The sequence below is a fragment of the Calonectris borealis genome, chromosome 12, assembly GCF_964195595.1.
Source record: "Calonectris borealis chromosome 12, bCalBor7.hap1.2, whole genome shotgun sequence".
NCBI lineage: Eukaryota > Metazoa > Chordata > Aves > Procellariiformes > Procellariidae > Calonectris > Calonectris borealis.
This window is the reverse complement of record NC_134323.1, coordinates 21,036,749-21,058,094: the sequence shown is the minus strand read 5'-3', so window position 1 is coordinate 21,058,094 and position 21,346 is coordinate 21,036,749. Positions and strand designations below refer to the sequence as shown.

Genomic DNA, 21,346 nt, shown 5'->3' with positions numbered 1-21,346 from the left:
CCGGGCAAGGCTGGCTCCAAAGGCGGCACCGCCAAAAGCCCGGCGAGCCCGTCCCTGCGCGTAGGGGCTGCTCGTTACGCCGGGGAAATGCCAGGTTTTTGATGGGAGGCTTGACCGCGGTGGGTCTGGAGAGGTGGCTTGGTGTAACTTTACCCATCCTCCTGGATTCATTGAGGAGAGGAGGGTAGAGATGTGGTCGGGACATGATCACCCCCGGCCCAGCCACAAATTTGGAGCAACCTTTGTGGGATGGATGAAGGTTGTTAGAAAAAGCCTGGCTTGGTGTGACCTGGAGGATACCAGGTGCCTCCTCCTGCCATGACCTGCCCCCGGCAGCAGGTCAGCAGGTGGAGGATTTGGTGGACCATCAGCATTCCACCCTGGCCTCCATCACCAGAAGGCTCCCCAAAACAGCCCATTCCTCCCCGTTTTTCACACTGACCTCCTCGGTTGGCTGATGCCATGCATGGGATGAAGAGGGGGGTGGAAACCTCAACGCCAAAGGTGCAAAATGCAGCACAGAGAGAGAAACTCAACCAGGCCATGGGCGAAGGGAGCCAAGGGAGCCTCTGGTCTGCCTCCAGGGAAGCCCTCAAATCCCTTTGAGGAGCCATCAGCACAGCCCGACCCTTTGGGAAGCATTAGGGGATCTTCCCTACAGCCAAGGGAAAAGTGCTCAGAATAAGAGAATTTGGGGAGTTCAAGCAAAAAACTCCAGGTGAGGGAGGCGATGACAAGCAAGCAAAGCAGATCTGTCCATTTAATTTCAGTTTCATTTTGATGCCTAAAAAAGAACAAGTCAAACCAAATTCTGAAGCAAAACACAACAGAACCGCAAGGAAAAGTCTTTTTTCCTTCCCTGACCCTTCACTCCGTTCGGGTTTTGGCTGAAACGCTCTGGCAGTTTCACAAGTTTTGGTCATCTCAAGCAAAACAGACATTTGGCAAATGAACTTTCCAGGCTTTTATTTTTTTTTTTTCTGCTGCTGGAGCCACAAAAGCCCGAAAGAGGCAGCACAACGTTGAGCTCACGGTCCTCCCTTCCCCTGGTGATGGGCTCATGGACAGGAATGATCCGTGACGAACCTCTGGCCATGCACCATCTTAACCAGCCAACACCCAACAGCAAACCCCCCGCCAATTCAGAGCAAACTGCAAAAAAGCTTCATCCACAGTCAAGGACAAATGCGTTTCACTGAACTTAATGTTTTAGTTCCAGCACAGTCTGGACTCAGGCCAAGACATGGAGCTGAAATGGCCTCAGGAGCGCTGACGGATGCTCTCCAGCTGTCGGAGGAGAGGTGGTTGGTATCCAGCCTCACCCTCCGGGACTTATCCGCCGCCTCCAGCCCTGCGGGGTAGGAGAGAGGACTCTTTTCTGGGTGACATGACAGGGGTTAAGGGATGGGTTAAAACGGTCTGGTTCTCTGAGTGATGGGAAAATGCATTTGCTTGGAGAGCAAATACGTCCGTGTCTTGCTCCACACAGCTGGGAGGAGGCTGATTCCCCACCTGGAGTGAGATGCTGGAGGTGGGCACCGCTCTGGGCACCTCTTGCCTCGCCGGGATGGACCTACCGATAATGGGGAAGCTTCTTTCTGCTGTAAGGGGCAACTGGCCCCAAAAGAGCTGGTTGGAGAGAGCCACGTGCGGGACACAGCAGCAGCATCTCCATCCCCCACTGCCACATCCAGCTCCCACGTCTGCACACCGGGAACCCCCAGGAACGACGAGAAAATGCCAATCCAGAGCAAAAATGCTCCCCAAGGAAAGCATGCCACAGACAACATCCCCCTAACCCCACTGCTTAATGCCATCCTGGAAGGTGCCGAGCGGGGACGAGGACCTTGCTTGGCTGTGCCCCAAACCCAGGGTACCACCATCCCCCGGGGCAGACCAGCCCTGCGCAGTTTGGCTGGACTTAGACCCGCACAGAAATCTCAGCTGGAAACGGTACCCACCAAATCAGCCCTACTTAAAGCACCATGAGATGCTAAAATGCTGCAGAAATATGTTCAGTGCCAGGCTGCTGTCACCGGTCTCTGCAGCTCCGGTCCCCATGGGGAGGGATGAAGGGGACAGGAGCGTTTGGTGAAATTTCTCGTTATTTTAAGCGCTGCCTGGGGCTGTCCCGGCCCCGTGGCACACATCGCCCGGTCCCCCGCACCCTCCGCAGCCCTGGTGGGTGCAGGCAGGAGGCAGAGGGGCTGGGGGTGCCTGCGGGGCTGTGCTCAGCCCTGGGCAGCCAGGCAGGGGTGGGCAGACCCCCCTGCGGTGCGAGCGCCGACCGCAGCCCTGCCGACTGGGGGTGGTGGGGGGGAAAAATATATCATCCCAGTTGCCACAGCAACGAGCAGCTCCTGCCTGCCTCAAACTTCAGAGCCCACCCAGAAGGAGCCGCTTCCTTCATCCCCGCTGCCTGCATGGGCTTCTCCTCCCTGTCGCCTGGGGGGTTTTGAGCACCCAGGAGCCCAAAAGCCAGCCTGCACCCCCAAAAATCCCCCTTCTCACGAGGTATCTCAAGATGGGGGGCCGTGCACGAGCTGCAGGGTCTGCAGCGGGGTTTGCCCGCTCAGCCCCGCTGCCTGCCTGCACCCGGCTTTGATCCTCAGCTGGTGGGTGCTGCTCGTCCCAGCGCACCCCGAGCATCCCATGGGATCCTCTGGATGGGATGGTGCCGCTGGGGACCCGCTGGGGCGGCGGGTGCCCTTTCTGGTCCCCAAACGCCAACGCGCCCCGAGGCCGGCAGACGGCCCTGGGTTTGCAGGTCTGAGCTGCCTCCAAGGCAAAACCCGTGAAAATTTCCACTTAAGCAGCCAGCAGCACACCAGGGGAAGGGACTCGGAGCCTGGCTCTGCCAGGAGGGAATCTGGGCTTTTAATTATTTATGCTTCACCTCCGTGCTATGGTGATGAGAGACAGATCAGACAGAGACACAGCCAGATAACGGAGAGAAGGCTGCAGCCTGTTTCCCCAGAGGCCATTTATACGATTCAGGTGAGCCAGAGGGGCTACCGGCCCCTACCCGAGTCCTGCCCCACTCCTCTCCCCCTGGAAAAGCACCTCATCCCTGGCTCTCATCTCTGCCACCGCTTTCCTGGAGGGCTGGTCCCCAGCACTGAAGGGTTGGGGAAGAGCTGCCACGGCTGTTTGAAGCTCCCCAGGCATCTTGTCGTGTTGGATGGGGACCGGCCGTGGCCGCCGGCCAGCGGGGTGGCTGTGGGACAGCCACTGTGACCGCTGTGTCCAGCTTTGAGCCCATAAACCTATTTCTTCTCCATAAGGGAGTCCGACCCCAAGAAACTGTTGCTCAGGGTTCCGGGCGGCATCATCGAGCCATCGAGGCTCACGAGGATGCTTCATGGCAGGGTGTCCACTGAGCCAACCTTGCTTGGGATCACCACCTCCAGCAGGTTTTGCTTTGGGGATGGACAGCAGATGCGCTTTAATTGAGCAGAATGAATTCAGCACAGCTGTATGGCCTGGTCCCGTGCTCCCTGCTGCCGTCGAGGTCCATGAACGGGAGCCCACCCGTCTCCCGCTGGGGTGCACTCAGCCTGTCTCCCATGGGCTGCTCCTGATGCTGAGCCGGGAAGACCAAGAGTTCCCAAATAACGTGCCATGTCCCTGGAGGGTCGCACATGGGGACGGGACGGGGCGGATTCGGGCCGCGGTTGCAGCGAGGCTCTGCTGTCCCAGTTGGCAGCGAGCAGGCAGCAGAGGGCTGCTGCCCGCCAGTGAAAAGGGGCGGCGGAGGTGGGATAAAAGTGAGAAGAAGGTCTTGCCGGATGGCGGGCTGAGCACCGGGCATGGCCACGTTGCCGTTGCGATGGGATTTTAGGGTGCTCAGCACCCTGAAGAATTGGGACCTTTCTTAGTCACAACTTTAAAGGGATAATCGGTCGGATCCATGGGTTAAATCCCCCCGGGATTTTCAGGGGGGAAATTTGCTTAGCAGGGTCTATGGTCAAATCCTTTAATTTCCTGGATTAGGAAGCCAAGGCAGCTTGTCGTTTGTCCCTGCGTGGAGGAGGTGACAGAAACCTCATTGCTCGAGGCTTTTCAAAGCGACTGCCAGAGCACCGAGGGACCGGGAGCCCCCAGCCCAGCCGCTGCGCTCCCCCCACGGCAGTGCCGGTCCCCTCAGCATCCCAATCTCTGGCTGTGGGGGGGAAGCGATGCTCATGAACACCAGCAAGGAAAATACTCAATATTTTTGCCCAGCTCTGCATTTTCATCTCGGTTGCGCTCCCGATATTGCTTTCGCCTCTCTCCAGGGAGGAAGGGGCTTCGGGGGGTACAGGAGCTTGGGGGTGTGGGGGCTGTTGCTGCAGGGAAGCGGGTGGGTGGGTGGCTGGGGCGGGAGCAGCGCAGCTGGCAGGAACGCATGCCAGGAAACCCAAAACGGGAGCTGGGAGAGGAAAAAAGCATGCAGGGCCTCTCTCGCGAGATGGGAAGGCAGTGTAGGGACCCCAAACCTTCCCCTCGGCTCTCCTCCGCTATCAAAGCTTCGGTGTGCCGCATCGGGTGCAGTGCGGGAGCGGGCAGGGACACGGCGCAGCAGCTCCCACCGACACGGCCGGGGGGTTTGGGGTGGTGAGACGTGGCGGCAGGGGGCTGGGATGCTACAGTCGGCATCACCCGCATCTAGCTCTTGGGCCCGGCTGCGGGTTTGTGTGTACCCCCACCAGTCTCCTTGCACCCCGCGGAGGGCGAGGATGAGGATGGAGGAGAGCGAGGGGGCTGCCAGCCAGCCCGCCTGCCAGGCAGCTGCGCCGGCTGGGGGAGGATCTCTCCCTTCCCTCCTGAAGATCCCGGAGAAAAGCAACGCTGCAGTTTCTGCCCGTTGAATAGGGAAAGCAGCAGAAAGGAAAATCAGGGGCTTTTTTTTGTTGTTTTTGGCTTTTTCTTTTTTTTTTCCCCTCTGATGAAGGGCTGCTCCACCCGAAAACTAGCGGGCGACAGCACCCCACTCCCCTCCTGCTGGCATCAGCATGGAGAAGAGGCTTCACCATCCCCTTCTTCAGCTCATTCCCTCTTCCCCGTGCTGTGCAGGCAGTCAGGGCAGTCAGGAGGTGATTGTGTTAGTGGGGGGATCGAGCACGGCTCGGGAGGCTGAAATCATCCTGCACCATCTCCCGAGAAGGGCCGATTCTGCAGCGGGGCCAGCCCCAGCAGGACGGCAGCGCCGGCCACTCAGCCCATGCACTAAGCTGGTAAAAGGCTTGGATTAGAAACCAGGTAGCTGATCCGGGCTGCGATGGGCTGCCATGCGATGCCGGAGAGGAGGAGGAGGAGGAGGAGGACGAGGCAGCCTCCCCTTCGGCCCCCCGCGCTGCCCCCCGCCTCCTGCCCAGCTCTCCGGGGCAGCCCCTTCCCGTGGAAGCGGCGGCTGCCAGGAGTGAATCACCCCCCGCTCCTTCCTGCCTCGCCGCCAGCCGGTGCCATCCCTGCCCGTTTCCATCTGGTCCCGCTGCAAAAGCGACTGCGGAGCAGGCACCGGCACCGGCACGGCTCTCCCATCCCGGCTCTGCCCCTGGGTGTTTCGCTTCCTCCCGCATCCCAAGACCCTTCTCCTGCTTCACTCTACGGCAAAACCATCTCCTCCAGCCGCGCGCCTGCCGCGACACGAACCGTGTCTGCCAGGACTGCGTGGATTTCGGAGATCTTCCCCAACGAGCGCGGGGAGGAGGGCAGAGCCGGCTGGGACCACGGTGAAGCCAACGGGCTGTGAATCTCCGCTCTGCCCATGTTACTTCATCACGACCTAGCAATGTTGGGCACGATTAAACGAAAGCATGTCGCACACCTGGGCCACGGAGCCGGCGTGTTTTAGCTCATATTCGGTTCAGCGGACAGGGAAGGCGGTGGGAGCCGCTGAGTTGGGAGCGGCGGTCGTGAAGGATGGGACAGCAACAAAGGGAGAGGGACTCGCGAAACCCCTGCCGAGCTGCTCTCCTGGAAGCTAAAAAAGACCCTGCTGAGGTTTCTCCAGTTGGATTACTTTGTAAAGCATCATTCCTATGAAAGGCATTTAGTTTTCCAGCCTGTTCATGCCTGTGCACGGATGCCCCCTCCACCTCTGCCCCGTGGCGCAGGCAGCGGGGTGGCAGTCGGGGACATGCGGAGCTGGCCCCGCGTGCGCGTGCCGGCTAGTCCTGACTTTTGACGTGGTCGCAAAAGGGCTTAACGCTGTAAGTCCTGTCTGAGCAGGAAGTTATTAAATTGGCATTGCAGGAGGACTTAAACCGTCACGGTGCAGACAGCATGTCCCGCAAGAGCCAGCAACGGGTAAGGACACGATGCTCCGGGAAGCTCTCTGGGGATCCGCCGTTCCTCGAGTGTCCTGGACTAGGGGTGGAAATTGTGCTTGCCGTGAGTCAGAGGTACCCGTGTCATCCCAGCTGACAGCGACACCGAACAGGAGGAATAACAGCCGATCCTAATCTCTGCCGCCGTGGTATCGCCTGACCCCTGTCAACAGGCGGGAGCTCGTGCCCAGGCAGGAGGGGAGGGAGGTGGCAGAGGGAAGGAGCTGGCAGGAAGGAAAGTCGGGGTGCTCTGCGCAGCCCCGCTCGGCTCCCTGTCAAGGGTAAAGCCCGTCGGAGGCTGCCGGCCCTGGGCTTTGCTCCTCTCTGCATTTGGGAGGGAAGGAGGGCAGGAAGGAAAAAGAAAATGCTGCCATAAAGAGAATTACCTCCTTTTTTCAGCCTTCCAGTCATCTCTATCCATCCCCTCCGTGCTTTTCTCCCTGTTGCTCCGTCCTCTGCACCCCTTAAGGAAAGGATGCAGAAGGGGTGGAGGGAGCGCGCTCTCCCTGCACGAGACCCAGCGGGTACCCGGTGACGCCGTCAGTGACCCCATCGGTCCCAAACTAATGGGTAGAGGTGACTTCTGCACAGCCCCAAGCTCCCGCCGGCAAACATCGTGCTGCAGGGGGCTGCAGATGCCGAACCCTTGCATGGCCTCCGCGGGGAAAGGGGCAGCGCTTCTTCGAGGGGCCATCAGTAGAGGAACCCCCCCTCTGGAGCCAGAGGTGCCCAAAGAGGGGCTCAACAAGGTGGTGGGAGGCCCCGACACGGTTGGTCTGATCCCTGAAGCGTTCGCTCAGCCCCATCCCCGCAGCCGGTTCAGCTGTGACCCATTTCGGCTTCAGTCCGCTGCCGGCTCATCCCTGCCACCCCGACCAGAGGGAGGGGACACGTAACCCTTTTGGGGCCACAGTGTTCCCCTTAACCCACATCCCTCCTCCTCCCCCTTCCCCATCCGCAGCGAAAGCCCCTCCGGCAGCACGAGGCGGGGATTAGGGCGAGAGTCAGGCGGGAGCCCCGCAGCCGCCCCCCCAGGCGTCAGAAGAGCCAGCAGAAACCTGAAATCAGATGCAGCTGAGTACAATCGCAAAGCTGCAGGCACAGGCCTGAGAGAGCATTAAGCAGCATTATTATGGCTCGGCGTACTGCCGGTAGTGACATTACCGCAACTTAAAAACGTTTGGGATCAGAACTGCAGAATCTATTCTTTTCTGTGGGTTTTGCCCGGGCTGCATTTCCATTTTTCTGAAGAAAATACCTGTTTGGCTCAACCAACCTTCTGCACTGTGCTGTTCAGCTCTCCGGGGCTTTTCTTGCCTTCCTGCTCCCCATTGTATGTCAAACGCGGACGGATGCTTCTCCCTCACTGCAGCATCCTGAAGGAGCATCCATGCGGAGTCCAAACATTTTCCTTTACCCGTCCTGGCTGCCAGGTTGTCTTTATCTGCTTCCTTTTTCTTTTTTTCTCCAGTTTCCCTTTCTGAAGTTGAATGACACTGTGCTAATTTGTAGCCCAACTCCTCCGGAGACTTTTGAGCTTAATTATATTTTTCTCATTGTTGGTGAATGGCTCGGCTATAATTATGCCTGGAAGTGCATTACTTAGGACTAACCTGAGAACAGCATCCCCTCTGGGGTGCGAGGGCATCGGCGGCTCCGAGGAGCTGTCTTTTACGGTGCTGAACAACGGGACCCCATGAACCTTGTGCCGGAGAGGAGCTGAGTGCTTGCCAAATATCGCTGGGACTCATATCCCTAGCCCTGGTAATGGCCCTTCCTGCCGTCACTAGTCCAGCCACTAATTACAAAACCTTGAACTGTGGTAGCAAAAGGAAATCCTGGAGAGAATTCGGGTCTGTCTGCCTTGCATTAAAACTGCCATCATCCGTCGCGGAGAGCTGGAGCCGGTGCTGAGCTCCCCCCGATGCTCCATCTATCCTCCATGTCCAACGGCTGTGCCGAAAGCCAAGGGGTGAGGATGAGCTTTCTGGCCCACCTCTCCTGCCTGGGTATTATATTTTAGTTGACCATGACACACCGGTGCTTACGGACAATTTGCCCTAGGTATCAACGTTGTCGCTAATGAGATGGGAGCTGGGGTCTCCAGTGCATCCTTCACCCTCCCAGGGTAGCAGCAGAAAGAGCGATGGCTCTCGGCTGATAGGAGAGGGGAATGAAGCAGCCCATAGCAGAAAGAGGCCACCCTGCACCTTCATTTTCAACAGGCTGAAAAAGGGCTCCCTCCCCGGCTACCTCTGAAAACCGATAGTTGATATTAAGGGTAGTTTTTCAGACCTGATTCATAGCCCTCCTCGCCCACTGACTTTACACAAACTCTTTCAGCGAATGGGAGATATAAGAGGGAAGAAAGTGTTATTTCATTTTAATTGCATCGAAGAAAATTTAGGAGAATCATCTACTGAACCTAAAAACTATTCCTTAAATGAGCTTACTTTTCTGTGTCACAGATAACATTGGACTGTGTTCAGACTAAAACAACTTTAAGAATCCAATTTACTTGTCTTCAGTACGCTGTGTTTTTAGCCTACTTTCCTCAGGAAATGGGGCTTACTTATGTGATTGTGCTGTTTATATATCTATATGCCATCACTCCCACACTAATAACTTTTGAACGTGTTGGCCAATTCCAACCAAATCTGACAGAGCGGTAGAGTTTTCAAAAATACTGAATTCTTACAAATTTAATGAAATACGTGGGTGGGCACATATTTTCCCCCACCAAGGGAAAGGCTGCAGAGTGAACTCAGCCATATTATTAGACAGAAGAGAATACACACACACACACACAGAGACACACACCAGAGCTGTTATAAAATCCCCAGGTGCTGGTAAGCCAGAGCTCACGTTGGTATTAGATGGGAATATTGCACCCCTGAGCCCCAGAGCCACCGAAACGAGCATCAGGATTCCTCCGCCAATGCACCCGCTGCCTATTTTGTGCGTTTCGTTCCGTTTGGACGACGCAGTGTGGTGTGGGCACTGCAGGGGAGTGTTTATTCATTTAGAAGCTTTAAAATTAATCGGACTAATTACATAAAAGCCTTTCTAGCTGGTTCTAGGTTTGTAAAAGCTAGCTCTCTTCTGGTTCTGCATGCTGGGACGCAGCCGAGGAGAGACCGTCCGTGCAAAAATCCTCGCAAAGGGGAAGAGCTCGAGCTGAAGGATCGCAGGTTTCAGACAAAGCAGCTCTCCCCGCTTGCATTTCGAGGTCCTTGGGCCTCTGCTGTGGCAGCCGAATTGCAAACCCAAGACACCCTCCGAGACTTGGGCGTACGCCCGCCTAATCCCACCTGCCTCGCAGCTCCAGCAAAGCCTAAATCCTGCAATCCTGCCCTTAGGCGAATGGTTTGGCTCTTTCTTGATAGGTTTTGGGGCCTCAGCATAAGAAGCCATTAACACAGGCAGCAAAAACTCCCGGGACGGATGTCGTTCGCGGTTGGTAACCCAGCGCTAATGCACAGCGCGCGTCACGTTGGAGTCTGCCTGTCCCCGGCTCGCGCAGCGAGAGACGGGCTCCGCAGCAGATCAATAAAGGGCTTTTCAACACACCAGCAGCCCTCGTGCACCGGAGGCGATGGCTGTGCCATAAAAAGAGCAAAGCCCTGGGTTCCCGGCGCTTGCTTTCTTCCTAATGTCCAGTCAAGAACAGACTGGTTAAGACTGAGCGCAAACGGCGGAGGGAGCCGGAGGTGTCAGGTTGTTCACGGAGCATTTTCTGGTGGGGCCAGGTTCAGCCTCTGACGGAGAATCCTCGAAGCAGTGCGCTCCCACCCATTTATTTCTTTGCATCATATTGATGATTAAAGGGGTCCTCTGGGTGCTCCCCAAATCCCACAGCTTTTCTCCTCCAGGCACACGCGTTGTCACGGGCCGCATCCTCGCTCCCAGCACTGCTGCTGCTCTCCAGCAGAGCTCAGGACCGCGTTACCCCGGCCGGCACAGGGGAGGAAGGTAGTCACGCCCTGGCATTGCTATCGGATTTGATTTTTTTCTTCTCCTCTCATAATTAGAAGGTGGAACATTATATGCCAAGAGCTCATGAAGCATTTCCAACATGGGGGGGATCCTCTCTCTTCCAACTCCCACTCTCGTGGCTTTCCAGGACCCTTACCGCCTGGGGACGGAGGATGCTGAGGTTCTCAGACCCGGATCCCACGGCAGAGTAGACCTCCACATTTCCAGGATTCAGGCCTTTGTATCGAGGCATTCGCATCCCCAGATCACAGGGAAAGATCTGGTCTTTGCGCTGCTCTGCAGTCTCTTTCCTACCTGGCAATCTAGTGGGATTTTTTTTTTTTTCCCCAAAGCTTTGACAACAATTTGGTACAACATCAGCTCAAAAACATCATCAAGCCCAAATATGCTCCCAAAGCAGGCCTGGGAGTCTCATTCACATTGCAGATAAGTCATCAGTAGACATGCTGATAAAGATTTCAAGTGTGACTCTGCATACGAATGATCCAGACCCAACAATTAATCCAGCACAGGCGACTGAGGAGGTACCTGGGTTTTTCCCCTAACCCCAGCCCTTTTTCCCCAGCCTGGCTGCTATACGTAGCCCTTGCTTAGAAACCAGAAAGGAATGATCATGCTCTAACAAACCAACCCTAAAAAGTGATACAAAGAACCCTGAATTTGGCAGAGGAGCCTTTCCCCACCTCTTGTCTGGGACCTCGCTGCCAGTCACGAAGCTCCAGGCACATTTTGGGAGCCAGCTAGAAGGCGCTTGTGTTGGCCCTGCTTTGGGCTGGGAATTGGACCCTATTTCAACGTAAATTAGACATAACCCTTCCTCCCCCGCTCCTCCTGATGGTTTTCAGCCAGACCAGGTCCCTGCTCTGAATCACTGAGCAGTTCCGTGATAGCTTCAGCCAGCCCGGGGCGTGGGGACTTCTTGAGGCTTGTAGGGATTATTTGGGCACCCAGATCTGCTGCTCTCTAGCAGAGCCTCAGGCAGGGCAAACCCTCCCCAAGCATCAGCTGCAGCCAGCGATTTGACTGCTTTTCCACTCAAAATCTCTTTTGGGAACAGAAATAGCTGGGAATCCTCCCAGCACGGGCCAGCCCTGGGACGGTTCCTCTTGGCTATAAGTCAGACAGAGGATATGGGCAAACAGCATCTCAGGAGCGCTTCTGCTAAGGGGGTCATCCTGTTTATTAAAGAGGCTAGGGAGAAATGGGGTAAATAATAACCCAGTACCTCCTAAGCGACAGCTATCGGCCTGTGAGCCCCACACCGTGACCCACAAGTGCAGTCCCACCACGGTGCAACCACCCCCTGCGCAGGCTGCAGCGAACGCACCGCTCTGGGTGACCCTGCACGGCTCGACGGCTCGTTTGGGAAGGTCGTGCATCCACAGCTCTCTCCGAGTCTGCAGAGGGACAATTCGGCTTGGATCCACCCCACTTTGAACACCACCCATGAGGCTTGGGCAAGCCCGGCGGCTTGGCTTTCCAGGATGCTGCCCGCTCCCCCTTCGGGGTCCAGATTGCACCGACCACTGGCAGATGCCCACCGCCACCGACTGCTGGCAGATGTCCACCGCAACCCCTGCCTGCCTCCAGCTGCTTCCCTAAAATACCCCCACGAGCACCTACCACCGCAAAAAGTCTCATCCCACTTCTCCCATCAAACCGCAGCCGTCGGGACGGGGACCACCTTACCTGGACGCCGCGATCTCCGCTTTCTGCTTGGCGATGGTGGCCGCCCGCTCGGCCGCCTCGACGGCCCGATCCACCTTCTCGCGGATCTTGCTGGCCCGCAGCGGGATGAGGTTCTTCCTCTTGCCGCTGACCAGGACGTTCTGCTTGTACTTGCCCTCCTCCTTGGTGCCGTCGGGGAAGGTCATGCAGCCATAGCCGTGGCGCTTGTTGTTGGCCCATTCTCCCTCGTACTTCAGCCCGTCCGAGCGTTGGCTCACCCCGAAGCCCGACCGCTTGTCGTTCTTCCACTCGCCAACGTAGATCTCGGTGGTGGTGGCATCGATGTCGTCTTCGATGACGGAGAGTTCGGCTTCGCCCTCGCCCAAGCTGATGGTGGAGTTGATGTCGCTGGCGGTGGAGCTGACCGTGCTCATCCCGGCTTCGCTCCGGAAAGAGCTCTGCTTGCTCCGCTGGCTGGCCAAGGAGCTCTTGGACTCAGACTTACGGAGCTTGAGCCCGCTCAGCAGCGACCGCCGGAAGATGCCCTTCTTCTTGCTCTTGAGGATCTCGGCATCGCTGTGGGCCATGAGGACGAAGCCACCCCGGGAGACGGCGGGGCTGCCGGCCACCGCCGGCGAGGAGTCGGGGTGCAGCGCCGTGCCGTTGGTGTGCTCGCTGCGCAGGGAGTTGATGGACGTCCTCAGGGGTGACCTGATAACCGCAGCCATGCCGTAGGGAACGCTCTGCCGGACGCCGTAACCCTGGCGCATCCCTCCGACCCACTGGCCCTGGTATGTCCCTGCGAAGAGGAGACAAAAGCAAAGAGGGGTTTCATGGCAGGGCATCCTGTGGACCGCTGACGGCATCAAACTCCTCTGCGAGCCCTTCGTTAGCGGCAGCAGCAAGGTGCAGCTCTGGATCCCCGTCCCATCTCCGTGACAAGGATTGTAATGTCACGTTGCGGGAGGGAAAAATAACACCTTGCTTGGATTGCAGGCATGCACTCCAGCTGCCGCCCAGAAATATTAGAACCCAGCCAAGGCAGCACGGAGCAATGCTTCAAGGAACTGCCTCTTTGAAAGGGAAGGGAGCGGGGAGACGGGGTAGGGGAATCGTTATCTGGGACCAGGCTCCGATCCCGTCCATGCTGCCAGCAGTGATCAGAGCGGATGGTATATTACAATGCATGTATTTATATACACAGCGCCTTTCATCCGGCGTGTAGCGGAAGGGAATGGCTCTATAGAAATAAAGGCCTCACGGGGAGAGATCCATTTGGTTATTCCCCTCGGAAACATGCCCCTGTTTGAACTCCTTCATTTGCATGGGCACTCACTGGAGTTGCCTAACTGGTCGTTAGGGGGATGAAACGCACACGGGACCTCACCGCGGCACTGGGAACGGAGGCACAAGAAACCCATCCAGCTCGGGAAGCGCAACGGGAGCGTAATGCCTGCCCTGTGCACCGAGACGCACGGCCGTAATCTGCCCGGGGTTTATAATCCCTTCCCCTCCTGGAGCTCGGCGACTGGCACGCTTTCTCATTTTATCCCAGCCGGTTGAACTGCGGGGCTTCTTTTTATTCTTAGGTCAGCTTAATCTCTTCTGGACTAGCTCAAGATGCCGTGATTCACTGCCCGCCTAAGCCCTCGCGGGGCGGATTGAGGAGCCCGAGGACGGCTCCTCGCCTGGCACTGGTGCTGCTGGGATGCTGCGGCCGGTCCCGGCCCGGGGCTGCCCCGCTGCCTCCCGTCCCCGGCTGGCGATGCAAAGAGCAGGGCCCCGGGACGGGACGGGCGCAGGCAGCACCTCGCAGCGTCGGGGCCTCCCTTCACTCCAACCCCGCTCCCGCATGCCACGGGAATCTTAAAATAGACTTGCTGAAATAGTGAGCCCTGTGGGAATCAAACCGAAACGGCCCCGATGAAAACGGCCCGGGTGATTACCGCCGGCTCAGTCTGATAGAGGCTTTCCATCCCCTCTCCGCACAAGATGCTCTTTGCCCTTAGCAATCAGGCTGTGATTCATAGACACGAGCAACCCGTCGGGTCCACCTGAGCCGGCTCTTTTGGCTGCAGAAATATTGTTCCCTGAGACCTATCCGCCTTGCTGCAGCGTTTTCCCTCCCAACATTTTCCAACAGCCCAGCGGAAAGGATTATTAAAACGGGCTGGACTGGCCATCCCCATCCCAGATAAACCCTACTCTCACTGCAAGGAGCGATCCCAACCCTACAACTATGCATCCTTTTGCTCCGTTTCATGCCGCATCCCGATCCTACCCCCAGGACAACCTTAGGGGTTTCCACCGCCCGGTCCCCGGGCTCAGCGGTAGCTCTGGAGATGGGTACGTGCTGGAGCAGCTCATGCTGAGCACGGGAACTGCTTACCGAGCGCGTGAAACCAGCACCAAGGCACATTTTGGGGTGCATTTTGGGCTGCATTTTGGGGTGCATCAGCTGTCTTATCTAAAAGCTGCCAGTGCTTTGCACAAATCCCCTGGGGCTCAGGCATCCTTCCCAGTGCTCCGATGCAAGCAACCTCCTGAAGTGCTATATTATCTGGGTGACGGCCTTGTGCACCCCCAAAAAATGCCATTCCCAAGCTGGGGGACCCCACGAAGACTGCCTCGGAGAAGGGACATGGAGAGCCAGGGCCAGGCGGGCAGGATTTACCAAGGGTTTATAGGATTAGCACCGAGGAGGGAGGCAGAGCACCGGGATTACGGCAGGCACCAGCAGGGCAGGGCGAGGAGCTGGTGGCAGTGCTGGTGGGGAGAAGGATGGGGGACAACCGGCAAGAGCTCGGTGGAGACATCGGACATGTCCTCTGGTTGGGTTTGAGCAGTGAGCCTGGCTTGCCCCACTGAAGCCCACTTTAATGTCCCCAAGAACAGGCCACAACCAGTGCCGTGCACCCACGGGTCTCCCCACGCCCAGTGGCACCCTGGAATGGTGCCTGTGGCAGGGGAGAGCCCCCCAAGCCATCCATCCATCCGCTGCGGACCTGGCACTACCTCGCTCCCCTTTCTGGCTCCTTCCCAGAGCATCTCAGCAGGACAACCTACTGGGGGCGATGGGCGAGAGAGATTTCCCCCAACGCCCCAAGCACCCCTGCAAACAGAGCCCCCAGGATGGCTCGGGATGTCCTCGTCCCTGTTTCAGCCTCCTGTTTCCTCTAGAGATGGATTCAAGGGGTTTCAGGGAAAGATGCCAGTGTGGGCAAGGGGACAGGGAGAAAAGGTCCTGCACGAGATCCGTCAGAGCCTGCCCTGCCCGTGTCCTCGACTCCTCTTCCCTTGGCGGAATCACTGGACTCGGTCCCTGGCCCCAGGCAGGTCCCTTGACCTCCCCATCTCCTAGGAAATCTGCAGCTGAAAAAACCAATGGATTAAACCGAAGCACTGCAAAGCCACGCACGACCCTTTGCTGAAGACCAGAGGCAGTGGCAAAGAGCAGAACAAAGCACTGGGAGCAGGCGTGACAGCGCGTCTCAGCTGGAGCAGAGGCGGCAAATTGGTCACAGCAGGTTACAGCTGCAGCGAGCGCCTGGCCGTTTCTCCAGCAAGGCAGAGGTGCCCGGGAAGCTGTCATCTTCGCATGGCCTTAAAACCTACTCCTAGAATTGCACAGCTGCCAGGAGCAATCGCTGCATCTCCCTGGCAAGGCTGATTTTTCTAAGCAGGGGATGCAAGGACTTGAGGAGCCATCCCATCCAGCTGGCCCGTCCTCTTCTCCCCTCCCAGCATCATGGAGCAACTCCCAGCAGAGAGCAAAACCCAAACGCCAAGTCTGCTTTCACGGGTGTCATTGCTCTCCTGATTGCTTCCCTGCTGGAGGCAGCAGCAGGGATTGCCTCTGGGGATTGCCCAGGAGGGCACAGTCACCTCCCCTATGGCCACCAACACCCCTGGCCACCTTCATGGCCACCAGCAGATCAAAGAGCTTCCTTCCAGGGAGCTGAGTTCATCCATCCTTCCTCACCCAAACAGCACTCCTTCCTTCATCTGACTTCGTTATGTTTTAAACCCCTAAATATCCCAGGATTTGGCCATGAATACGGGAAGGTCTCGGAGCTATCTGATCTGCATTGCTAAGCACTGTCACCTCCTCCCCTTGCACTGCTCAGCTTAACCTCTGCCCCCTAACATTTGCAGATATATGCACAAAGCTTAATCTCACAAGGAGCCGGGAGACTCTTTCTCCCTGCAGAGGAAACAGGGTTTTATGATTTTCCACTTTACGTGCCAGGATGGACCAGCTATAGCTGTTTCAGAGCCAGGGAGCCGGAAAGGGAGCGTGCAATGGGAAGCCCCTGCAATGGGGACCGTAGGATGGGGCTGGGTGTAACAGGACGAGCACGTCTGATGCAAAAGGTCCCCAGACTGATCTGCTGAGGTGCTGAACGGAGGTCCTCAAGGGCTTCAGGGCAAAATGCAGGGTTAAAGAGCAGACACCCTTTTTAACTGTGCACAAGAGCGGAACATGCCTCCGTTGGGATGGGAAGCAGGGAGCAAGCCAACGCTACTGCAATCCTGGCCACAAGCTGATTGCATTGCCCAAACCGGGGCCCTATGGAAAAGAGGCAAAGCCACCGTGATGGAGGAGAATTGCTGGGGAGGAAAATGTGCCAGCCATGGAGTCACGGCTGGCAGGTCACTCTTATGGAAGCCTCCAAGATGCCACAAATATCCATCCCCCTTCTGTGTGGCCCTTCTGCACTGGGCAAAAAGGACAAAGAGCAGCCAAAAAAGTCTTGGACACAGAAAGAAAATCCTCCTGAGCTAGGTAATTTGTGACTTACTATGGTAGTACAACCAAAGCAGCAACCATTTCTGCGTTGTAGCTCTTTCCTTATTATCAATATTTGCAAAATGCTTCCCGAAGCATTAATTGCATGAGATTAATGGAGTGATTGCATCGGGGAAAATGCAGCATCCAAGAATCTCAGCCACCACTACCACCCTGCTGAAAAGAAGGCCTGATCCTGCCCTGGGAATGGGAATTTTGCCATTCATTGTGATGGCAGCAAAATCAGAGCCCGAGGGAATAAGCAGGTTGTGCTCTCGCTTGCCGCGGTTTTACCCTGGGGAAGATTTCTTGACTCTTGGCGTAATCGCTCCAGCAGGATTTGGCGAAGATAAAGGTGATGCCAAGAAGGGTGGGGATGCGGCCACAGGCGTGCACACGTATGGAGCAGAGATAAGGAGAGGGCATAACCTGAGGCTGGGAGAAAATAACTGAAGTCATCACGAAAGATGGATCGGTGAGAATATTCCTCTTTTGGAAACAGCAGATGGAGCGTGAGAAAGGGAACGGGCTTGCAAGAAAGATGAGAAAAGTCAGGATGGGGTGGAAACACGGAGAGAAGAAAATGGGCAATGCGGTCGTTGGCCACTTTCACTTGGGTTCTTAAGCCTGGGGTGGGTTTTTTTTTTGTCTGGCTCCCCTTGCAGCAAGGCTGGGTTGTTTCCAAACGGCTTTTAAAACTCCTGCAGGAATTTCCATTGCCTTGAGGACCATGCGGAGCCCCATCTTTGGCTGGAGCCAGCCAGGCTGAAAGCAGAAAGCAGGAAGTCACTGGCCTCCAAAGCATCGTTCCCGATGCTCCAGCAGAAGATCATACGTTTTGAGAAATGACAAGTACCAAAAAGTAATCTAATTTGTTGCAGTTATTCAGCGCTTTCTCAGCATTTGGCTCAGGAGGCTAAAAATCATTCTGGGAAGAGAGCAGGGAGTCTGCGGGGCTGCTCCCGTTGTCCCCATAATGCCAAAACCCCTGAAACTGGGGTTCGCCCTGGTTTGTACCTTGCAGAAACGGGGAGGCGAGCGGGACCCCGTGCAAAGCCGGCGGCGAGACGGCTGGGTGCAACCCCTGTGCCTCCGTGTTCCCTGCTGGAAAGAGGGATAATGCAGCGGCACTCCAGCAATTCAGCTGGGTATCAGGAAGACTAATTAGCTCCTATTTGCAAAGTGCTCTGGGAGGTTCTGAGGCATTACAGACACCAGGAAGACCGACGGGTTTCTGTTCATTTCCTTGGCTTTGCCAAAGAGTTTTTGGGGATTTTCCTGGGGAGCGGGGAAGGAGGAGACCCATCTCCAACTCCAGCTCATCTTCCCAGGGTACAGCTGCTGCGGCAGGGCTCAGGTGGGTGCTCGTGGGCCCAGGACCGCCGAGGGACCTGCTCGCTCTTGCAGACAAGGTCTTCACCATGGCTGGGAAGAGGCAACCAACTCATGGCTTGCTCTTCCCACATGCAGCACACCGGGCTGAAACCTTGCGCAAGAAAAAGAGTCACTTCATTGATGCCATTTGTCTCCATACCAGGTGCCTTTCGCACATAAGAGCAAAATGGTGAGGGAAAGGAGACCAGAAACATCTAGAAAATGGCCTTTCCAGCCCAGATGGAGGTGGCCTCCATTGCATGCAGCAGGTGAAGGTGAGAAATACCACGGGGTGGAAAGCGCCCGGCTTTTCCGCTTGCTGCCCCGAGCCACGGGGCCGCCTGGCACCCACAGTCCTCTCCTGCTGGTGGAAGACCAACAACGATGCCCAGGCTTTCAGACAAACCAGCAGCACCTTAGGGCATGCCCGAGCAATAGGCAGATTTTGAGCAATCCAGGGGATCCCAAGGGATGAAGACGAGCTGCTCACAGCCCAGCCACGCACATGGGGCTTCCCTTGGCTGAAGGTGGGATCATTCACTTGGATATAAACCTGATCCATCCTCACCATGGAAGATGGAGATTTTGGGGTTGGAATGGCTGCATTTTCTTTCCTCCCTCCCTCCGTACCCAAGGATCTGGCATTTTGCAGGCTGCTGAGCCCTCTGGCTCCAGCCCAGGAACACCATTAAGTACAAGTTTTACAGACTGAAGGCTGCTCGCAGGCTTTTCCGGCACCGAGACGGCCGGTTCCGTGTCCTGCAGGATGAAGCCCTTGGCAAGCACCTGGGGTAAAGCATACGGGGAGGTTTGCACAGACCTGCCCTGCCTTGCTCCACTTGGAGAAATTCAAGCAGTTATTTAGGATGTTGTAAAGCATTTTGAGGTCCGTGGACACAGACATATGATTATCACAACATGACCTCGGAGAAAGTCAAATGCTTAGAAAAACAGTTTAAAAAAAAGAGTTAAAAAAATACAAATAACCTACTGACCCTATCATGGGTCAATGCAAGGTATTTCCAGGTTAGCTAAAATAATCAGCGACGCGGGCGCAGCTACCCAGGCTTTCAATGCTCATGGGAGCAGCAGGCTTCAAAGGGCAGGTTTCTCTGTAGCCTGTGTCCCATCCTTGAAGCAGAGCCAGATCCGCCTGTTACGGTGACTGTGTTCGGCAACGGCAGTGATCCAAACCTCCCAGCTCGCTTTCACCGCCCAGCGAAATTTGGGAACGAGGTCTGAGTCGTCCGAAGTGCCCGTCCACTTTTCAAAACCGAGCAGAAGTCATTAGACCTTGCAAATTGCTAGTTTATCTTCCTGGTATGCTCACCTCCCCTCTTATCTCTGAACTCTGCAGCATATTAATTAAAGACGTCTGATGGCAATAATTAGGCCGGTCTCCTGAATTACAACACAAGGAGCAAGTTTTACAGATATCACTTTCCAGCTATTTGGTATCAGAAAGGCCCAGGGAGAATTCATGCAAAAATCATGTTTAGCATCTCGGAAACATCTGTCCCAAAGAGAAGATGTATGAGAGAATAGAGAGGACTGGAGGATGCTAGTTCAGCCTCAGTCCTGATGGTGCGATGATGGGGACATCCTTGTTGGCCACCCCAGCTGATGTCCAGCAGTCAGGGGGCCTTGCTGGTAAAAATGTGACCCTCAAACGTGCTACCTGCATGTATGGGTCCTCCCGAGCATGCACATGGGTGCACGTTTGCTGCCAAGACATCGCAAGAGCCGTCCTTCCTGCACCATCACTCCCGGCAGCAGGACAAGGCGTTGCGCTGGGTGACTTGCATTCCCTGCCCCGTCCCCAGCTGCCGGCTGGAGAGCAGCAATCGTCCCCCAAATGTCACCTCAATCCCACACTGGCATGATATGGAGGGCTAGGACTTGCCACCAGCATTGCCCACCGTGAAAGGTGGGAATCAGCGATGGTACATGTGTGCACCCCCGGACGGATACAGCATCAGCGGCAAATTACCTCCCCCCAGCCCTGCCAAGGCTCTCCATGCCTCTGGCCGTCACCAAGCCATGCTCAAAACACAGTCAGATGCTTCTGCTGTGGCTGCTAATTTGCCAAAAATATGCTCTGGTAACTGCTTACATAGGGGAAGAAATAAAGTATGGATTTTTGAGTATGCAAATACAATCTGCAGGCACGAACACGTGATGGATGTTAGTCATATTGCTTAATGCGAGGCTGGATACATACATACACAATGGGCACAGTGAGGACTAGGCATCCGAGGAGGAGAGAAGGGGAAGAGGGAAAGGGGAAGGGAGAAGAGCAGAGCAGAGAGAAGAGAGGAGAAGAAGAGGACTAGAGCAGAGCTGTCACGGGCTCCTATGCCACTGCCTGGGTGCTGGGTAGCATTAAGTCTGTTGCTGGGGCTCAACAAACAATAAATCATTAGAAGTCTGCAGCTCATATCAGCATGGTTAGCTTGCACTTTTAAAAGCTAAATGGCAGGGACCCTCCATCTAAGGGAACAAACCAGTGGAGTTGTTGGGGTTTGGACGATGTGCCGTAGGAGATCACTTTGCAGCCTGGTAGAGATGGGTGCAGGGCTGGCCCTGGCAGAGGCAGCGCCTCGCTGGGCACCTCTGCAGGAGCAAGAGCCGGGGGCTGCAGGGAGGAGACGGATTTGTACAGCCTCACGCCAGAGCCAGGGAATCTGCCTCCTCCTCTGTGGATGCAAATAACAACGTTAAGTAACTCTGGCTGAGATACCAGAGAACAGGGACTGCTCAATCGTTCTCCATAGGGAAAATCATCTGAAAGGCAGGTTCACATGGTGACAATGCTCATCTGGGGGATCTGAGCCCCATCCAAAACATGGGGAGTCCTTTATATTCTCATTGCCATGATGCCTGCCCCAAAGATACTTTGCAGTCAGGAGATCAGCAGAATGAAGCTACTTCCCTCGCTGGCAAACATTAATGTGCGTCATGGTATTGCAAAGACTGCTGATATTTGCACTTACAATGGGAAACTGAGGCACAGAGCGAGACGGAGGAAGAGCTCCTCCAACAAAATGAGGTGTGTGCCTCCTTCTCCTGAGGGCACAACGTGGCTTTGCAGAGCCTGCAGCAAAACTACGGCAGGGCAGGGAACAGGGCAAAGCCCCGACGCTGATGTCCTACCTCTGAAGACAACCCCAGCTGCGGGAATTAAGCCACTTTCCACAGGGACTGGCCA

At 56.1% G+C, this 21,346-nt stretch overlaps 1 protein-coding gene across 1 annotated transcript in view; it reads right to left on the bottom strand.

Annotated features, from left to right (window-relative positions):
- The window catches only part of JPH3 (junctophilin 3), a 60,037-nt gene that overhangs the window by 30,331 nt on the left and 8,360 nt on the right, over positions 1-21,346 (bottom strand). Inside the window, exon 2 of the mRNA XM_075161561.1 lies at positions 11,997-12,774. Within this exon, the coding sequence (XP_075017662.1) occupies positions 11,997-12,774 (778 nt within the window). The remainder of the gene's footprint in view (positions 1-11,996; positions 12,775-21,346) is intronic.